The 22,173-nt window shown below is 40.9% G+C and overlaps 1 protein-coding gene across 1 annotated transcript in view; it reads left to right on the plus strand.

Annotated features, from left to right (window-relative positions):
• The window catches only part of LOC139665691 (cyclic nucleotide-gated channel beta-3-like), a 49,508-nt gene that overhangs the window by 17,200 nt on the left and 10,135 nt on the right, over positions 1 to 22,173 (plus strand). The window contains 17 exon segments of the mRNA XM_071544781.1: positions 1,583 to 1,638; positions 2,856 to 2,993; positions 4,343 to 4,384; positions 12,425 to 12,539; positions 12,683 to 12,713; positions 13,345 to 13,534; positions 15,990 to 16,091; positions 16,197 to 16,345; positions 17,122 to 17,337; positions 18,431 to 18,538; positions 18,541 to 18,638; positions 18,739 to 18,789; positions 19,994 to 20,024; positions 20,027 to 20,079; positions 20,187 to 20,251; positions 21,228 to 21,350; positions 21,507 to 21,648. Of these exon segments, the coding sequence (XP_071400882.1) occupies positions 1,583 to 1,638; positions 2,856 to 2,993; positions 4,343 to 4,384; positions 12,425 to 12,539; positions 12,683 to 12,713; positions 13,345 to 13,534; positions 15,990 to 16,091; positions 16,197 to 16,345; positions 17,122 to 17,337; positions 18,431 to 18,538; positions 18,541 to 18,638; positions 18,739 to 18,789; positions 19,994 to 20,024; positions 20,027 to 20,079; positions 20,187 to 20,251; positions 21,228 to 21,350; positions 21,507 to 21,648 (1,710 nt within the window).

Here is a 22,173-nt window from a genome sequence, read left to right on the forward strand (position 1 = left end):
CTGGTATCTAGCTGTAGTGAGCTAAATATCTTCCCTTAAACTGTGGACATATATCCCTCTGGATTCTAGAGCCATTCGTCTCTAATGAGTTTTTCACTGGGGAATCTGTGAAATTATAATTTTTTTGCCTGATTCCCAGTGATGCTGGGCTGGACTCGCCCCCTCTGGTCTGAGTTTCCCACCCGAGCTCAAAATGGTCTGGGCTGCAGACCTCCACTGTCCGGCCAAGGAGTCAGGCCAGCTCCACGCTCAGGTCTCTTCTTCTCTCATTCTAATGACGCAGCCCAACGTTCTTCTACATCGTCGTTTTTTTTAAATTGCTCTTTACCTCCGCTGTCAGGACAGTGACCACTGCTATCTTTTTCTGTCTAATTTTAATGGCTCAATCCGACGTTGTTGTAGGTCGGTTAATCAATGTTTTTGTTTGAAATTATGTGTCTAATGGGCTGTTTTTAAAAAAAATTTTGTACGTGTGAATAATTAAGCGTGTGCATGAATGAATGAAAACAAGCAGTAAATAAAATTAATGAAAACATCAGCTAGAAACGGAGGGGAAGGATGAGATATCTCCTGCACCTTCTGTTGTTCCGATATTTCATCTCTCCCGGTTAGCACTATCCCCAAATCATAAGACAGTCATGAAATAGCCTACGTTTTTTGTGGCAGCCTCGTGGGGATTTTATTTTGAAAAGAAAATGCGCTTCGGCGACAAAACTGGAAATGAAATTGTGGCGAGTTTCACGGAACTTGAAGCTTGAGAGGGAGCTGGGAGTTCAAAATAACTGACGAAGAAGAAGAAGAGACCTGAGCGCGGAGCGGGCCTGACAGCGGAGCTCTGCAGCCAGACCCCTCCTCCCTGAGCTTGACGTGAGTTCAAAATGGCCGCTGTGAAGAGTAAGGTCTATTGGCTGGTTCCCGTCATGAAGGATTTACCGTAAATATGAGCTGCCAGGTGGGAGAAACCGCTAACGTTAGCCTCCTAGTGCTGATTGCAAGTGGGATATGTGTTTTGTTGCAAAACACTGTACAAATCCAACAATGTCAGCAGATAATAAAAGTAAAAATGATGAGTTATATTCACAGTAATACAATCAACTCTGCTTATGAACCGTGAGTGATGTCTGCTGCAGTTCTTTATGGTTGATTTTAAATTCATAAATCCACAGTTGGCAGCCTTGGAGGAGGTGGAGCCTGCCAGCTGGCAATCACTGAACACTTTTGCTTAAGCTAAGAAAGAGCTACTGATCTGATTGGCTTGCAGTGCTACAGGCTCCGCCCTCTTCCTCATGCCCCCAAACGTAAGATGATTGGTTGACTCCAGTAAAGTCAGCTTTCTACATGTGTTCTGATTGGCCCGTTTTAGAGGCAACATTTTTTTCTACATAGGAACTTTGGCAAAACAACAACAACAATTCTCACTTTTCTACTGTGAGCCGGGCAGGTCCAAGAGGTGTAACCCCATGACAAACATGAGATTATCGGTTTGCTGAAGACACCCCTCTTTAAACTGTTCAGCTAAACGTGTGATTTAGATGGAAGTGGAAAATTACAATGAGCGCTGTCTCCCTCTCGGTCTACCCAGATGGACAGCGGCAAGAAGGAGGCTCGGGAGGCTGCTCAGGCTCGCATGGAGGCCCGGTGAGGGACAACTGTCTGGTTTACACCCAGTTTACTTTTACCTCTGTTCCTGATAACTCGCTTTCTCTCTCTTTGACTTTGACTTTATTAATTCATGTTTGCATGAGGTGTACTGAAAACAGCACAGAATTTTAGCAGTAGTAGTAGTAGTAGTAGTATTTTATTCAGTCATCACACACAATACAATAAGTATAAACAGTACATACAATATACAATCTAATATACAATAAGTATAAGCAGTCTAGACAGTATAAACACAATCAACAATCTATGTATTAAGTGGTGACTGAAAAGGCACAGGCAGATGCATAATGCTTATATATGCCTATCCTACATTCTTATCAATTTAAGCTACCCTCCAGAAATAAAAAGTAATAATAAAATAAAAAAATCATTTACACTTGTAACCCTAAAAAATAGCTTTATAAACCATTCTTTTGAAAACCAAAAGTGAGTTACACATTCTTAATTTTTTTTATCATTGTTCCATAATTTAACCCCAACAATAGAAATACATTTCCTTTTAATCCCTTTTTTAGCTTTTTACATGAAAAACATCATACATCGTAAAAACATTGTAAATCATAAACATAAAAAGAGCACACTTGTACACGTGAAATCACGTGTACAAAACCAAAATATAAAATTTAAAAGGAAATTAAAAGATCAGCAGCATTCAATTTTAAGAAGTATATGTACTGTACATACAAGTTTACTAAGAATAAGTGTAGCACAGACTATATTTTAAACATGAAAAAGCAGCCTCTAGAGCAGTGGTCCTCAACATGGGGTCCTTGAGGGGGTTCCAGGGGGTCCCCAGCAAATTGATAAATTGTTAAACTTCACCATTATTTCATTTACAAGAAGTGAACATAATTAGAGAATGTAGAAGAATGACTGTTTAGATCATAGTGTTGCTGTTATCTCTCTACCTACAATACAGATAGTCATGGAATTCTGGACAAAATCAGATCTGACAAAAAAAAATATTCTCAGATTTGGGTCTGAGAGACAAAATCTCATCAATTGTGCATTAAATTAGGGGTCATTGATATAAAAAAAGGTTGAGGATCTAGGTTCTAGGGAACGGTTCTAGGTTCAGACTCAGTATTAGCGATGTTTCCTTGTGGTTTTTGTGCATCTGAGCCTTTCCGTTCGTGATGCTGAGTTTGCCCCTGACCCTTGACCCTTGACCCTGACCCTTGACCCTGACCCAGGCTGGAGCAGGAGTGCCTGGAGGCGGCGCGGATGGCCGAGGAGATGGCCAGGAAGGCGGCAGAGGCAGCGGTCAGACAGCTGGAGGTGGAGCATTCTGCCAAGATAGTCATAGACACACTGCCAGAGCCCAGTGAACAGTGAGTCACACATACACACACACACAAGCACATACAACAGCTTATATTTACATATCGCCGCTGTCCAGTGAAAACCTTGTCTCCAAAAAATTAATGAAAAACAGCCTTGTTTCAGACCAACATGCATTTTTGAGTTTATCCCGTCAGTTTTGAAAGTGTTTCATAAGACCAAGAGTGGTAGAATTTTCTCAGCCCACAGAGGAGCATGTAATCCTCCAATGTTTCAAGTTGAAACGTGAAAATCACCAAGGTTGGAGTTACAAGGTTCACAGGACAACAGCGATATCCAAATATAATCGCTTCATAATCCCAAGGGTAGTTGAAATCACACACACACACACACACACACACACGCAAAAATACAACCACACTCCAAATGGCAGTGACAGCCTGGTCTGATGAATTTTGTGAAATGAGCATGATGGCGACATTTACCTTCAATTCCAAGTTTTCTACTGGGAGGGAAGTTTTAATGTTCAGCTAGAGGTTTTCTTATTTAAATCTAAAACCTAACCCGAACCTAACCAAATTGTTTTATTTGCTTAAGCTTAACCAACGTTTTAGTTGCCCAAACTGAACCATTCGCTAACCTTTTCAAATGACCGAATGTGAAACTGTGGTGTCTGATTCCTGCTGTTGTCACATCTTAATCTTAATTAACAGTTAACTAATGTGTCTGGTAATCATTTACTAATGGTGTTCATGTTAACTAAGGTATTATATTATTTAATAGTGATCTTTATAAACTATTAAATAATGTATAAATTAATACCTTAATTAACATGAACACCATTAGTAAATTACACATTAGTTAACTGTTAATTAAGGGTTAGTTAATGCTTATTAAGCATTAACTAACCCTTAACTTACTGTACCCTTATTGTGAAGTGTTACCTCTGCGATTCAGAGTTCATGCTCATTTCATGAAATTTTGACTGTGTTGTTGCCGTGAAATGTAAGTACCTTCAGTGAGAAGCCCAGTCGTTACACTGTACTGACCCCTGTGTGTGTGATGCTGATGATGATGATGATGATGATGATGATGATGGTGTGAGTGAGAGTGTGAGTGTGCGCTGATGAGACTGTCTCTGCGTGGATCTGTTAGGGCTGACCACAGCTGTAAAAAAAAAAATGAAAGCGCTATGTAGGACTGAACGTGGGAACAGCAGGAGCCGCACACGCACTCACACACACTCATGCATAGACATGATACAAATACACACACACACACACACACACACACACACACACACAGATACACATCCAACACGCTGCACAACCAGAGGAAAATGTCATCACCGTGGCGACGTCGCTCCATAACTGTCCTGCCTGCTGTTTGTTTTGAAAAGACTGCCCAACATCCTGGAGGAGGAGAACGAGGACGACCCAGAGTAAGTCCGCCTGTCTCCTTCTCCCTGCAACCCCCCCCCCCCCTTCCAACCCCCCCCCCTCCCCCCCTACCCCCTCTCGCTGCTGTCTCACATAGTGCAGCAACACCGCCGCTACAGAGTCCACCAACATTATTATTACAACCTTTTTAAGTGCTATGGTTGGAGGGTCACGGTAACATCTCACATTCTGAAGACTCGGACACTCTCGCAGAAAGAAAGAGCAAGCTGTTTGATTGTGTGTGTGTGTGTGTGTGTGTGTGTGGCGATAATTATCTCGCCGCTTTCCAAGAATGACCCTGCGTTCACACACACACTGCGAGCGACTTTGGTTTGACGGGGTCGTTCTGTAGAGCTGAGACGCGAAGACACACCGGGGCGCGACTATCTCCGGGTTCTCTGGGGACTCACCTGGGTTTCTCTGTGGTGTAGTACGCCGCTGAAGGTAACATATCGCTAAAGTTAGAATCCCTTTTGGGGGCCTGGTTGGCTGCTGGAGAATCTAGAGTCAAAAGCGCTTAACCCGGAACCCGAACGTCTCAACTCTATTCTGAGCGATTGTGGGCGGGGGCCAGAGTCTCCTACTGCATCTGTGTAGTGATCTGCAGCTGCGAAGAAAATGCATGATTTGCAAACAAGCAAATCATGTATTTTCCGCTGCTTTGGTTTTGCCTTTGATGAGTTAACATAGCTAGCTAGCAAGCGCTAATTAGGTAGCATTAATCGAAAATAAACTGGAAAAATCAATCAATCAGCTTACCATTGACCCCCAAAGATGGACACAACTGTTCTCCAAGCATCACTTCTGAGATGTTTGTTCTTGTAGTTTTTCCAATCAGAGTTGTAGAGAACTGGGAAGCTCTGAATGACTGTCATCAACTTCTTGTCTATTTTGCACCTGCCAGGCGTCAGAGAAGTTCCCGTGACAATATTGCAAGATTTCTGTCTTTGTTAAAATGTTTCTTCACAAGTCTAAGGCCACACTGATCCGTTGCGTCTGTCTCCGTTCATTTCAATTCATTTTCAATTAAATGAGCTGTCCGTTGTCCGGGCAACGCTGATGACACGTCCGTCTCTGTCAGATTTCCGTCCGTTTTGACGGACAGAAAGTTCAACCCAGTTGAACTGACGGACGGATTCGTCACCGCAAATCAGAGGCGTTTTTTTTTAAAATAGCGTTGACGTTCCAAAACAGCCCAACGGACAGAAATCTATCCGTTAGTAATTCTGTCCGTTTTCTGACGGATCAGTGTGGCCGCAGCCTAAAGCAGAAATCCAGCCAGAGTCTTTTTTTTGTGATCTTGAAGTTCAATCAATTTTACATTTATTCTTCCATTGCTCTTCCACAACTGCTTTTTGGACTGATATTGCACTGCTTATGTTTTTTAAGTTATCAATAGTAAAGCTATAAAAACATCCCAACTCTTAGAAAAGATGAAGACAATTGATGATAATATCTAAAACAAAGTGATACTGTAATGTTCTTTTTTTGCATCTTTCTTTGTTCTTTTACTTTTATACAATTATTAATTTACTGTTATTGTTTCCCCTGTACTTTTATTTCTACAACTGTAAACCATTGTAAACCATTTGTATTGTGGTCAATTATTTTACAATTCCTGCATTTGACTTTACAAATTGACTTTCCACAATAAAAAGCATTAAAAAAAAAATACAATGGAAGCATGAAAATCTGATGTTGACGGCCACCGATCGCAAAAAGTTCAGTCTTTGCCAACTTTTCTTGTGCGGTTAGCTTGTTGAGTTTCCCTGATGACTCAGCTCTATAGGAAATGAATGGACTTCTGGTGACTTGTTGATCGTGTCGCTCGCAGGGTGAACACGGGTTTGCACATATAAGCTGAGCCAGCATAGTATACTGATCCAGCATTTACCCGTTACGCTGAATGTCAAGCTATGTAATGCTTCCTGAGGGCTAGAGCTGTTCCCTCCCTGCTTGCATAGTGCTACACATTTACAGCATGACTTTAAAGTTAACAGCTGATAATAATCAGTTATTTTCTGTTAGCTTGTAAAGAGCTAGTGAGGACTTCACATCCTCTATAAAACATCACTGCAATAACCTCTGAACCTGTGACAGTCTGAAGCTGTGTTTGTCTCCTCCTGCACACCGTCCAGGTTGCAGAATCTCCAGGAGAGCGACGAGAGCGCAGACAATAAGAGTCCTGAGGAAAAGATAGTTACTGAAGAGGACAAAACAGACAGAAAAATCAGTCAGGAAAGAGAGATTGCAGATGCTGGAGAAATCAGAAATGCAGAGAGCTGTAAGATACTGCAGGCAATAAAGATGAGAGGAATGGAGAAACAAACAGAGGAAGTGAGGATAATTGAGAATATGAATGTAATACCAGAGAGCGAGGTTAAACAGGAACGCAATAAATCAGATGAGTGCGATCACAATGCCAAGCAAAAAGTTCTTACAGCAGAGAAAATAATAATCAAAAAAACAAAGTTATCTGAAAATCAAATATTAGTAGAGGAGGTGAGAGTGATTGAACAGATTGTGAAATCAATGATCATTACGAACTCTGAAGACTTAATGGTCCTGCAGGACAATAACAGTCCTGAAACACATGGTGCAGTTCAGGATGATTTTACTGAAAATAAGGAAATTAAATCCACAGAAGGGAGCACAAGTCCTAGAGACAATAAAACAACAGACGAGACACTGAGCGAGGAAACAAGTCAGGGATGCAGCAACACGACAAGAGAAAACCCCGATGACTGTAAGATAACAGACACAGCACACATTGAGCAAATGGAGCGTGAAGAAATAAACACAACAAAGGATGAGAGTCTGGAGAATAAGATGGAGACTGTTACGGTTGTTAAGGAATTACAGAATGAGATCCCAGATGAGAGCAAAGAAACGGGAGAGACAGATGCTGAGAAAAGAGGAGATGACAGCATTTCAGCTGAAACAGCAGCCAGCAAAGACGTTGCAATTACAGAGGAAAGAGAAAAAATACAATCAGCAGAGGAAAGCATGAAGTCTGAGGAGGACAAAGAAAGTAAAGAGCAAATTACTGAGACAGGGTCTGAATGCTGTGAAGCCGCTGAGGAAATGGAGGAAATTCAGCGAATGAAGGGCACCGAAAAAGATCAGGGTCAGGACAGTGATGAGGAGGAAAAGATGGCAGAGGATGCCATCGTAGCCGAGGGATTTAAAGCAAGAGAGTCAGCCAGAAGTCCCAGGGAAAGCGAGGAAACAGAGGTTATGGCAGCTGATGGAAATGAAATTTGTACAGACTGTGGAATCACTGAAACATCATTTGAAAAATCTACAGATATTGGAGGCAAGTCAGCCATACAGGAGATTAAAATGATTGCGGAAAATGAAAATCTAAAGGCAGTTTCAGGAGATGAAGAAGCTCAGGGAAGTGAAATAAAACAGACAAATATGTCAAATTACATGGATACTGATGAAGACAAAAGTGCTGTTGCTAAGGAGAATGAATTGCTTGAAGAAAGTAATATTGCACAGACAAATGTTGTCATGAAGGAGAGTGAAAAGATAGAATCTGATGAAGATAACAAAATGTTAGAGGTGACATTCATTGAGCGCTGTGAGGACTTTGAAGGAAGCAAAGTAACAGAGAATACGATGTCAAGTCAGAGCGTTGAAGCAGATAAACTGATTTCGGCCGTAGAAACTGCAGTAACCGAGGCAATTTGTAGGACAAACGAAGTAACAGAGGTGATAAATGAAAATAAACAAGCAGAAGAGATCACTATCGAGGAATCTAAGAAGCCCACAGGTCAGGAACAATCAAATGACGCTGATTTCTATAAAACTGTCGCCGCTGAGGACAGAGGAAATCAGGAGGCAAAAACATCAGCAGATAATATGGTGAATGAACCGGCCGCTGTAACTGAGAAATCTAATAATAGTGGAGAGAGTAGCGCAGCACCATCGATCATTGAAGACAGAAAGGACTTGGAGATTGATGAAACAGAGGGGCGCGAGGCAGCAGGCGAGCGGAATGACCCCGATTGCGAAAAAGTACCCGCCGAAATGAAAGAAATTGAAGAGATGAGGTTATGTGAAGCTAATTTAACGGAGGAGAGCGAAGACGTGGAGGAGAGCAGGACAACAGAGATGAGCAGGGCTGCAGGCAGGGAGGACAGAGGGGAGAGCATCGAGGAGAGCGCGACCGAGGAGAATGAGAATATTGTGGAGGAGGCGGAAAAAGTTGCCGGCGAAGAGCGTAAAGTGTCTGTGGAGGACCGACCCAGCGCTGGGGAGGATAGGATGAATGAGTAAGCAGCTCTTAACAGAGATACTGTGCCTATAGGTAGAGCATGCAGACCCATATACTGATAGGCATAGTTTAGCTTTGGCTCTGTCAAATTTTGTGGATGAGGTTTGTATGGGTGCCGCGCTTCTTATCCGCAGGATTCAGTCCAACTTTATTTATTCTCCTGGCAGCCAGGTGCATAAGAACAAGCATAAACACGTATAAACAAAAAAAAACCCCACAAATGTACGTAAAACATAGCACAAGACACTAGAGTGATCAATCAAGAACGCCTTCATCCTTCCATAGAACAGCATTAAAATAAACAGCGCTAACATTGGACTCCTGACAGTCCTTTAAAAACGCAGGTTTTCATTCCAACCACACACTGCACCAGGTGATTTCACTGATAACACTCCTTCAACCAGAGCGGAGGAACGAGTCGGTGAAATCAGTTGGGGTAGTGTTTGGTTGGAATGGAGACATGCAGACTCTTGGCCCTCCATGGCACATGGTTGCTCATCCCTGGACTAAACCAGTGTTTAGTCACACACCAGTGTTTGGTCTTCGGGACCCAGAGTCACGATACTTTGTCCAATAATTGCTTGAGACTTGACTTGACTTGGGTTCTGGTGACTTGGGACTTGTGTTTGTGTAAATTACTTAAATTGAAAGTGATGACATTTGCTCCACCAGATGCAATCATTCCAGACTGGATTTGTATGGAATGATTGAATTTATTGAAGTTGAAACTGATTATAGAAATCAAACTCATGATGCTCTTACCAAGTTTTTATCCTATTAAGACCATATTGCATTGAAAAGTCCTAGATATTTAGTTTTATGAAATTGATACTGGACTCTTGGTTTGTTCTGACTTGACTTGTTCTACATTTAGACTTAGCACTTGACTTAAGACTTGTGCCTCAAGACTTGAGACTGACTTAGGACTCGAGCGAAGTTGACTTGGTCACACCTCTGCAGAGTACTGCTGGTTTTCTATCCTACCAAGTATACTATAGTATACCAGGTGTACTACACTTAATTGCATTCACAGGTGTAAAATAGTCACTGATTAGATGGCTAGATTGAAACCCAGCAGGACTCTGGGTCCTGAGGACAGGGATTGAAAACCACTGGTCTAAACCTTCTACCATAAAGGGGATGAAGGAGAAACTCCAGCATGGCTCTGGCTTTCCTGACAAGCCGCTGGTCAAAGATGTCAGCTAGCTGCTTCAGCTTGACACCAATTATCTTGCCAGCCGCCTTAACTCTGTTCTGCAGTTGTTTCTGTTGGCCAAGGACAGATTTCTAACTGTAACTGTAGAAAAGGTGACTTGACCGTTGACCTTCTACACACACCAAAGGACTTCAGGACTTTACATCCCCATTGGCTGGATATTGGTTGTCAAATGCAGGCTTTGTGCTGCTTCTAGCCAGAATGCGGACCTTGGATGGTATAGCCCTGCGGCAAATGAAAATACACAATTTGTTTAAAAGGTGGACTGACATTAAAGTAGGAAGGAAATAATTTGAGACAATTGACAGGTTTTCAGGATCGATCAGTCACCATGCTCAGGTTTTCTTTTTCTGTGAAATATTATTTCTTAGGTGTAGACCAAAGCAGTCATGTACTATTGCAGGTGTGGAATGGTTTGATTGCTTCAGCAATTCAGCAATCAAACCAATTGTCAATCAGCTGTCAATAACAGCAATGTGTAGCACATTATATCACCCTTGTCACTTCTTGACAAGAATATGCATGGCTGAAGTTGGCACTGTAAGTATTTGACGATCACATTAATGATCACAAAAAATTTAATAAAATATTTCTGGGGGAACAATATAAAAATGCCATCACAACCCAGGTGGACAACAAAAATAATATATAATATATAAAATAACATCAGGCAGTCCGGGTTTAAATGATAATAAATTATTGAGGAAAGTATTTTTGATTTAAAATCATACTTTATGAAAATCCAGATACAAATTCAGAGGGTGTCAGGGGGCATCCTTGAAATAGTCCAACAGCATCATATCCTCGTAGGTGACACAACTCAACCATTTATATTGTCACCAAGGCCCATGAACTACTGAGGGTGATTTATAAATGGGAGCTCATAGAGAATCCATTGAACGTTTTACTCTCAACAAGGTTATACAGGAATGCTCGCCTCAAGCTACGCTGCTCTCTGCTTAGCTCTCTGACTAGCCACCTGTAACAACAAGCTGCCTTTTCTGACATGATGAGCTGAACTGTCTGAACTGTCTGACTGAGGCTCTCCGTCTGTTTGTCCCTTACTGCACACCGTCCAGGTTGCAGAATCTGCAGGAGGAGAGTGACGACAGCACAGAGAATAGGAGTCCTGAGGAGAATAGAGTAACTGAGGAAAATAACAAATGCGCTGTTGAGGAAGAGAAAAAAGTTCCTCAGTAAGCCCTACCATGATTAGACTATAAGATAAGGCTTGTCCTTGCAATGAGATGGAGGGACGCTCCCATACTTAAGCTCCACAAAACAATCATTTAGATCCAATTTGTTTAGCCCAACACCAAATAAGGTGGGAAATAATGAGGGAATAGTGATCCATTCCGGTCACAGCCGAAACATATTTCCTAATCCTCTGGTCTGATGTAGCCATGGGGATCTCTGTAATAAGCAGCACTATGATGTGAATTTATTTGGTATGGGTTGCGCACTTCCTGTGCAGAAGCTTGTATTGACAAGTTGCACTGTACTGTGAACTTGTGCTTCTTGCTTCTTATGGCACCGCTAGTCTATACTGTATGCTCATATAGTTTGCCGCTTCTTCCCGCAGTGTCTCCTTTTGGCTGAATTTGACTTTCTTTTATGTTGTTGTGTTTTTTTGCCAACTTTTGTTCTGTGAATCAGGACAGACCTTAAAAGGTAGGTTGGAATTTTTATAGTCAATATAAAACAGCTAGAGACCGATGGGCAATGGGTTTATGTTTGGCTCTTACATGGATTCAGGCATTTTACTACCAATTTCTCAACTTTATTCAAAAATGCACCCGTGCACATTCATTGTCAGTCAGTTGTAAACCAAACTTGAACGGAAAAATCCACCCTAAAATACTTTAACACTGTTAAAAGCAGCTATTGTTGATGTACTTTTACTTCCTGGGTCCATTTAGTTTGGTGTATTCAGCAGTGTAAAACATCAGTGGTAAACGTCAGGTCCCTCAGAATCAAAGAGTGAGGGCTTCTTTCTAGAGCCGCCATTTTGCACCAAGAGACGTTCAACAATCATACAGGGAGAGATCCATCGGAGAAGAGGAGAGAGACCAATTTCTCCACCCACAGGAGCAGGAGAAAGACCAGAATGCAATGCAGCCACAAGACATTGTGTTCTGAGTAAGGGGCGACTCTCGCTCTCTTGCTCTTATCATCACTATCACTATGGTTATCGCCCTCTCCACCTTCATATAAAACCCAAGTGAATACAAGTCCAGGCAAGTTTTCCGGGAGCAAAGTCATTCTGGGAAATGTAGGAAATCACTAACTGAAGTAGAAGTAGACGAGGCAGGTCGAGGGAAAGTGGGTAGACCAAATAGGTAAAGTACAACACTTATAAAAGAACTCCTGGAATGTATTGAACATCACAGATTGATGATGTACAACAGTGTGAGAGAATCTGAGGGTGGTGTTTTCCTTTTGTTATCCGAGCACCAAGGATTCATGTTGTAGGTTCAGTGTGTGCAGCCTTCAAGGAGGCTCAGTGTTCTTCTGATGCTCCTCACACCCTCCCTCCCTCATCAGGAGCATGCTGGATGTCTGTACTTCTGGCCCAGAGATCCAAGCTGAAGCAGGGGCTATGTCTCCTCCTTCAACAGAGGCTGAGCCAGCATCCGAAAAGAGAGATATTGACAGTCCGGTGAACACAACTATCTAATAAGTTTACACACAGAAATTACACAATTATCAGCATGTACATTTTACCATATTTTTTTTGTTTAGTACTTCAAGATGTAGAGAGAGTTTTATTACATTTTAGCAATCTTCTTCCTCTTGTTTCAGGGGGAGTCGGTGGCAGAAGCAGCATGCGGAGGTGAGACTCTCATGATTTATGTAACAGCAAGACTTCTAGGCCCAAATCTAATCTGTGCTGCAAAGAAGTCACAAAGAAATTAGAATTTTCACATTTTTAGCTAGCATAATTTTTACTTTCTCATATTTTCACATCAAAATCCCACTTTTACTTCATGTAAAACAGTGTATTTTTAGTGGTTACCTCATGCTGTACCAGTAGGCGACATAAAAATTCCAACCAATAGTCCCATCAAAGATTTTTGAACAATCCCCTCTCCGATCATATAAAACCTGCAACTTCACAACTTTCAAAGTGAAAACCCTGTTTCCTCTTCCTAAGACACCAGAGTTATGTCCTTTTGGCTGGAATTTATTAATTTTGAAGAATCCAGAATTTGTGAAGCTCAAGATTATGTACAAAGCATTTTTTAACCTCTTTTGAACAGTCTCTCCCCATGTTAATACCCGCCCAACTTCCTATTTCAACTGGAAATTACAGAATTATTGAATTACAGAAGCAAGACACCATCAAAATGCCATTTCCTTGTGACTTTAAATTACCATCTTCATTTCAACGTCAGAAACAGGTGTTCTACACTGTCGCCTCTCATCAGCTTCTTGTCGCTGACTGTGGCTGTCTCTCTACTCAGTGCCCAACACTTGCTCTCCAATAAAGAGCTTGCTGCTTCGAATCCCCCGCGCTGCTGAGTGCCTGGAGAGCTGCAGAAAGTTCCTGCATGACAATTACCTCACCCCTCCTAAAATGTCCATGCCCACCCTGCCGCCAGAGCTGTCCCAGATGACCCGGGAGCTGTCCCAGCTTCCCGAGAAGGCGCAACAGTGCTTTCTCAGCATTGTCAGCCGCCTCAGAAGCCTTAACCCCAACCCCCAGTGTCCTCAGCAGCCTTAAGTCCCATCCTCCTCCAGCAGACCCCAATAGAAACTTGGAGTTAGACACGTATTTTGTGTAGAACGACAACTTCCGAAGTGCCAAACAACCCCTCCGTCACTAGCTGTCCCTTCCACCCCCTGTCCTCACCGCTGGCCTTCACATCACTTCCATCACGCTCTGCACAGCTGCACTGCTTCACAATGAGCTGCCACAGATCAGGTGACCGAAACACACATCTGGATGTTTGTGCTGTGCTAGGCTGTGCTCTTATGCTGTGTGCACTGTTCCTTTTGCTAAATTAACCAATTTAGCCTTAACACGTGACTTGTGGAAGATTACTTGGGGAATTAAAGGGAAATAGTGGTGTCATTTAGAGTTATAGCCAGTTTACTTCTGTCTAGTTTACATTTCCCCCACTCATTCTGCAATGCATGCCGTATGTAATTAGATCTTTTGACATTTACTTATTTTTCGTCGTTTTTAAAATGCAAACTTTAGGGTGTTAAACCTAGTTTGAAATGAACCGCTCTTCCGGCTAACAAAGTCGTCCTAAATAAAAGACATGGGTGTGACAAAGTAAAGTTTTAGAGGCGACATGTTTATGGGGGATTATTTCCTGGAGGAGACTTCCATTTCTTCCTGTGGTGTCAGCCGATTGACGGGAAGCAGGGCGGAACGTAACGCAGCGCTGAGATGAAAACATTCAAATCAGCACAATGAAATAAGGAGAAAACACAAAGTTTGACCAAACCAAATGAAGGCTTCATGTTTACTGTGATGGATTCTCTCGCTCTGTGGAAGTTTGTTTTTCATACTGGACAAGAATGAATGGCAGCAAATGTCTTCTTCTGATGGAGGAAAACGAGCGCTGATCTCTACAACTATGCTGACTGTGTGCAGACACCAGCAGGAAGAATGGAAAGGAAAGGGGAACCTAGACCTAGAACCTAGAAACTTAAAAAAAAAAAAACTGCTATTATCCTTTAAATAGAGTTTCAGAAAAGCTTTCTTCTACTTTCTTCTAGCATATCATTATGTTTGAGGATGTTACTGTGTGTAGTGTAACGGTTTGAGAAGGTTCTGGTTTGTTCCGCAGGGAGGAGCCACAGGGGTTCTGGTAATGTGGAAATGGTTTCGGTGAACCCCCTGCGCTGAAAATAGAGGATGTGGACCAAGATTTTGGGGGCAAAGGCATGAACATCCCCCAAATTATTACAACTGAGGAACCTCAGTCCACCGGTCTCTCTGTCTCACACCGCAGGTAAGAAGCACATCCTCCATATGCACTGATACTGATTGGCCGAATGGAGGCACTATGAAAAAGGTGAAATTGTTGGCGCTGATTGGCCTGATGGGGGTCAACGTTTCAAACTTTGAAAGGCCATGAGCTGTAACACCACCGGTCTGATTTTGATAGATGATGGAGGGATGATGCATCGTGTTATTGATTAGCCCAAGGGGTTCCACCATCAGCTGTGGGATACAGGATGCACCAATATGTTTTTTTGAGGCTGATACCGATACCGATATGCATTTTGTGAGAATCTTAGTGCAAATGCTGGTGCAAAACAGGTTAATTTATTCAGACATACATGCCGATCTTAAGATAATTAAGTGGTTTTTAAACAAAAGACCATGTTAGTTCTATTGTGAGGCTTATTTGACTTTTGTACTTTCATTCAGAGTGAATTTAAATAGGCATAAGATGGACTGGTAACACTTTATAATAACCATCATTAATAAATGGTAAATTGATAGTTAATTAAACTTTAGTTAATAGTTATTTTACTGTTAACAAACAATGAAATGATCATTAATAATGTTTACTAATTATTAGTAATGCTATAATTTATGTTATTTTATCATTAGTTTGTGTAATATAAAATCATTTGTTTATAAATTATATATTGTATCATAGCTGATAAGAGACGGTAAAAAGGGTAAAAAGCTATGATACAATATATAATTTATAAACAAATGATTTTATATTACACAAACGAATGATAAAATAACATAAATTATAGCATTACTAATAATTAGTAAACATTATTAATGATCATTTCATTGTTTGTTAACAGTAAAATAACTATTAACTAAAGTTTAATTAACTATCAATTTACCATTTATTAATGATGGTTATTATAAAGTGTTACCGATGGACTTTGCAAAGCAGTTTGGAGCTTCTGCAGAACTTTAACAAGGTTTGGAAACTCTGACCAGCCTCATTACACATTGAGAAGTCCTCCACTAATTAAACGTTGGATGGCTCAGGACTTTCTCCAGTTAAATGAAGATAAGTCTGAGATCGTTTTATTCACCCCCCCCCCCCCCCATCCTCTTGTCTCCATGTCTCCATGTCTCATGACCTCATGTCTCCGTGTCTTTATGTCGTGTCCCACTCAGTCAGAGGCTTCATCCTGTGGAGGAAAGGTCTGGAGAAGACGATGATGATGAGGAGTTGAAGGCGTTGTCCAACCAGCAAGACCTCCTGACTGTAGACGATGAGTGAGAGAAATCACACACACACATACACACATACACAAACACACACACAAATACACACACAGCTCAACTTCAGTCACCATCATTCTCCATATTGCCGTCCTGCAGGTTGCGTCCGAGCTCAGTGGCCAGTGTGGGCAGTGTGGTGGTCCATGAGCGTCTGACTGACCTGGTCAGGCTGTTTAAAGGCCGGACAGACCGGCAGAGAGACAGGCTGTTGGACCCAGACGAATCCGAAGACGAAAGCCCCAGTGGCTGTATGTACACACTTGACATCTTGAACGGCTTCTAAAGCATTCCTCTGAGACTTAAGTGTCCCACATTTTGTTTTCAGATGTACTATGGCCCAGGATAAGAATAATGCTCCTCGTGATGTTTTGCAAATAAATGTGGATTAGTAAAAGTCCTCAAAGGCAGAACAGTCACAGTTGGGGTGTTCTGGTGGCTCAGCTGACAGGTGTAGACCACATAAACGTGATGTGCTGGCTTCAAATTCAGCATGTCATCCCCATCTTTCCTGTCTCTCTATACTGTGACTGTCCAATAAAGCAGAAGTGTCAAAAAAATTATCTTAAAACAATAACAGTCTAATTAAATGATTCAATTAATTACAATTTTCTTTGCACATGATTATTATTCATTTCATTGTTCAATACTGTTTTTGCAGTTCAAATGCTGCAAACTGTCCTGATTGGGTGGATTTCAGTAATTCTTTAGTGAGGGAGCCAATCAGGATCAAGTCCAGTTGTGATGCGTTTCGTGGAGTTTGAAACTGCCTGGAAAAAGGATTTTTAAAAATGCAATAACTTTATATTTAACCGCTCAAACAAAATCAAACTTGAACAATGTCTTCATCACACATTTTTGATCATGTACATAAGTAGAGGAAAAATTGAATGAATTCCTATAATAGGGCCCCTTTAACATGACATTAGTTGGATACCTATCTAAAATAATAATAATAATAATATAATAATAATAATAATAAAAAAATATCCTATATTGTCATATAACTTCTGTCCAATCTCTGCAGCCCCGACCAAAGCCCCCCCTGTCCCTCCTCCCCCGCCGCCCCCGGAGGATGAGAAGAAGGACGACGCTGCAGCAGAAGAAGAAGAGGTGGAGCTCCAGTACGAAGTCTTTGGATACACCATCAAAATTCCCAAACTCCCCAAGCTTCCCCCGATGCCTGACTGGCTCCGTGCCATCGTGGAATACCGCTTCCCCTCCAGCATCGACCCCCTCACTGGTAAACAGAGAAAGGATATCTGAACTGGACTGGACTGGACTGGACTGGACTGGACTGGACTGGACTGGACTGGACTGGACTAGACTGGACTGGACTCAACTGGACTCATCTGGACTGGACTGGACTGGACTGGACTGAACTGAACTGAACTGGACATGACTGAATTTTAAGTGAATTAAACAAAACTGGCCTAAACTTATGGAAAGAGATTAGTGCTAGCAGAGACTGTATTTGAATTGCATTATTTTGAATTCATCATACTAATATTGAACCGTTTAATAAAAAATGTTTTTAATGTTTTAAATGAATTTAAATAATTCCAAATTTTTTCAGGCAGAATTAGAAATTGAATTCAATGGCTTGAAATTGAAATCGAATGTCATTATTAATACATTTAACTTCAAATTCGGTTTTCTCAATTAAGATCACGCTCTCTGAGACACTTCCAGGGACTTGGGAAAAGCAAACGAGTGAAGATTCAATCCAACAGCATGCTGCTCGAGCTTCACCAGCCGCTCTGGCCAATTTCCAGACAGACGCTTTCTGACGTTGTTTCTGATCTTTTGACCAGCTCCCGACCGAAAGGTAGCTGGTGAAAGTACATAAACAAGACAAGAACAAAACATTCTACTAGCAAGTGAAAACTAGTATGAGTGAAAAGTAGTGCAACTATGTCTCCTAAATTGTTGGATTGAATCTTTGCTCGTTTGCCTTTCCTAAGACCCTGAATGTGTGTTTCAGAGAGCTCAGTCCTGAATTGAAATGTGAAAACTGAATTTGACGAGAGAAAACTGAATTTGAAAATACTAAAATATAATTTAGTAAAAATAGAATTCAATAATAATCACTTTCAATTTCAAGCCATTGCATTCAATTTATAATTGTACCTTACAAATTAAATTTTTTAATCATTTTCTGAACTCAGTGGTTCAAAATGAGCATGACAAAGTCAAATTTATGCATATCAAACACAATCTCCGCTGCCACTAAACTATTTCCATAATAACCAAACTGACCTGGATATAACTGAACTGAACTGAACTGAACTGAAGGGGACTGATGATTGACTCCCATCCTTCCTCCCTCGCTGCAGATCTGATCTATGTCATCTGGCTGTTTTTCGTGATGGTGGCGTGGAACTGGAACGTTTGGCTGATCCCGGTGCGCATGTTCTTCCCCTACCAAACCCCAGAGAACATCCACTCTGGCTCCTGGCAGACTACTCCTGCGACCTCATCTACATCGCGGACATCCTGGTCTTCCAGCCCAGACTGCAGTTTGTCCGTGGAGGAGACATTGTGGTGAGCGCTTCTCAGAAAGCACCTGCTGTGTCCTCATGCAAACAAAAAGCAAGCTTTGGCACACAAACCCCTTAATCTGGAACTTTTTTTTTTATTACAGTGTGATAAAAAGGATATGAGAGAAAACTACATGTCGACTGAGAGGTTCAAGGTAAGGTCAAATCTGCACAAACACCTGGGGGCGCAAATACAGTATTCTCAGAGACCAAGGGTTGAAATAATGAATAACTTTCACTGTTGTACTTGTACTTGTACTCGAGTATTGTACTTGGCTACATTTTAAATTACGTTTTAAATTGTAGGCTCTCCATAAGCATTGCATCAGAAACTGACCAATGGCAAATCACATTTGCATCAATTCAATTCAATTCAATTCACTTTATTGTCATTATACCAGTCCAGTATAACAAAAAGTCTTGTTCGCCAGTCTCTCTGGTGCAACATAAAAACATAAAAACATAGTGCAGACACTGACACAGTAAGAGACACACTTTCAAGACAGTTTTTAGACATAAAATACAAAAACAAAATAAGTAAATAAGAATAAGAATAGAAAAGAATTAAAATTAAAGTCATGTATAAAGAGTGCAAGTCGTCATTGGTGGCATTAGGTCATGGGTAATATTACATAGTCATCATGAAAACACTGCATGTGTAATATCAATGTGTAATATCAAGAGTGCTTATATAGAGAAAGTAAAGACTAACTGAGTTGATGACACAAGTGCACTTTATTTTGTACACTTTTTAATTGAAAACCTAGTCTGAACTCTCTGTCTTCTCATCCTTTTTGCATTGTATGGGAAAGATCATATGCAACGATGTCTGTTTTTGTTTAAAGTAACTCAGTACATTTTAAATTAACTACTTTTTACTTTTACTTTTACTTTTTACACAAGTTTTTTTTTTTACTTCTACTGGTAACACTTTACAATAAAGGTACACTAAATTAAGGGTTAGTTAATGCTGAATAAGGGTTAGTTAATGCTTAATGAGCATTAACTAACCAAGTTAACTAAAGTTAACTAATGTGTCTGGTAATCATTTACCAATGGTGTTCATGTTAACTAAGGTATTAATTTATACAAAGTTAATAGTTTATAAAGATGTCTATTAAATAATGTATAAATTAATACCTGAGTTAACATGAACACCATTAGTAAATGATTACCAGACACATTAGTTAACTGTTAATAATGAATTAATTAATATTTAATAATTAGTTAATGTACCCTTATTGTAAAGTGTTACCCTTCTACTTCAGTAAGATTTCAGTGAAGTAACGGTACTTCTACTTGAGTAAGATATTTTAGTACTCTTTCCATCCCTGATAATGTCTGGTGTCTGGCACACAGATGGATGTGATCAGTCTGTTTCCCTTGGAGGTATTTACTACTTCACTGGAGTGAAGTCCCTGCTGCGATTCCCCCGCCTGCTGAAGGTGAGACTGTATTCTGGCTCCATGCAGCTCTTCTCACAACAACATAACAGTATTGTATTCAGTGGTGAAGATAGATGACTGAGGCCACACTCTCGTCTCTCTCCCAGTACATGGTTTTCTCTGAGTTCAACGACCGTGTGGAAGCTGTGATGAAAAAAGCCTACATCTACAGGTAACAGTGCTCATCTGAAATCTTTCATCCAAATTACACGTCATACATCATTCTTACACAGCAGTGTAATAGTAGTAGTAGTAGCGGTGGTGGAAGAAGTATTCAGATCTTTGACTTAAGTAAAAGTAGCAATACCACAGTGTAAAAATACTTTGTTACAAGTAAAAGTCCTGCATTCAAAATGTTACTTAAGTACAAAAGTATTAGCATCAAAATATACTTAAAGTAGCAAAAGTAAAAGTAGTCATTATGCAGAATGGCCCATTTCAGAATCATATATATCATGTTATTGGACTATAATTATTGATGCATTCATGTGTTCATCACTTTAATGTTGCAGCTGGTAAAGGTGGAGCTAATTTTAATTACTTTATATACTGCTAGGTAGCTTAACCTATAAAAATATAATAATCTAAATCTGCAAACTAACTAGTAACTAAAGCTGTCAAATAAATGTAGTGGAGTAAAAAGTACAATATTTCCCTCTGAAATGTAGTGGAGTAGAAGTATAAAGTAGCATGAAATGGAAATACTCAAGTAAAGTACAAGTACCTCTAAATTGTACTTAAGTACAGTACTTGAGTAAACGCACTTAGTTACTTTCCACCACTGAGTAGACTGAGCACCAACCTCATAGCTACCAGCAGAAACATTTACCTTCAACGACCCGGGTTCAATTCCCAACTCATGACAACATGTTTTCTACTGGGAGCGAAGTTTCCATCTTTAGCAAACGTTTTTTCTAGTTTGACCATGACCAAAACATTAAACTAATCTTAACTGAAGTTGTTTTAGTTGCCTAAACGTAACTGTTAGCTAACTGTTTTCACGTGGCAAACAAATGGCTCGTCCAAGTCGTGGTGGAGGAACGTGATCTTCACATTATTCCTGTCCGCAGTATGTAATCTGCATTTGAGAGTTCGCGCGCACTTCAAGACATTTTCTGAGCCTGTGTCGGTCTGTCTGTGTCTGTCAGGATCATCCGAACCACAGCCTACCTGCTGTACTCTCTGCACATCAACGCCTGTCTGTTCTACTGGGGGTCTGACTACGAAGGTCTGGGTTCCACCAAGTGGGTCTACAACGGCAAAGGCAATGCGTAAGGACGGATTCTCGCACTCTGTTCACTCTTAAGTTATCATTTGCCACTGTCCCACATCACACTGTGTACATGTATGAAATAGATTAAGGCATCTGGAACGCACGATTCATCACAGTGGATCCACTAAATCCAATGGTTGTTTTTTGTGTGCAGGTACATCCGCTGTTACTACTTTGCTGTGAAGACCCTGATCACCATCGGAGGGCTGCCGGACCCCACCACCGTCTTTGAGATCTGCTTCCAGCTCATCAACTATTTCGTTGGTGTCTTTGCCTTCTCTATCATGATCGGTCAGGTGAGTTGACCGAATCCTTTGACTTTGTTAGAGCTACGGCCTCTAAACGTTGCTGACCAACAGGGGCGTAGCTAGGAATTATGGGCCCTGTAGATGGGCGGTGGCTCCACTTTTTCTCCCCCACACACCACCTTTATTATTATCTATGACAGAAATCTATGTCTATGTACAAGTCAACATTCATCTACTGATCAATTATCAGATCCCAGAACAGATCCCTGATTGAAATTCTGGGTTTTGGTTGCTGCAGTGATAGTGCCAATCGACATCGTCATAACCAAACCCAAATTAGTCCCTTGTTCAAAATCTGTCTACAGAGGACAGTTTTTAGTCTGCACAGGAAAAACTGAGCAAAACTGTATTCCTGCTTGTTACAATTTGTCTCAGATAACACAGCAGTCACTGTCTCACATATTGGAGAAAGATTTATTGGTAACACTTTACAATAAGGGTCACTAAGTTAAGGGTTAGTTAATTTTTAATAAGCATTAACTAACCCTTAATTAACAGTTACCTAATGTGTCT

Source organism: Centroberyx affinis, unplaced genomic scaffold (genome assembly GCF_046629955.1).
Source record: "Centroberyx affinis isolate AG114_WGS23_722 - 3 ecotype Tasmania unplaced genomic scaffold, CSIRO-AGI_Caff_v1 ptg004662l_1, whole genome shotgun sequence".
Classification (NCBI taxonomy): Eukaryota; Metazoa; Chordata; class Actinopteri; order Beryciformes; family Berycidae; genus Centroberyx; species Centroberyx affinis.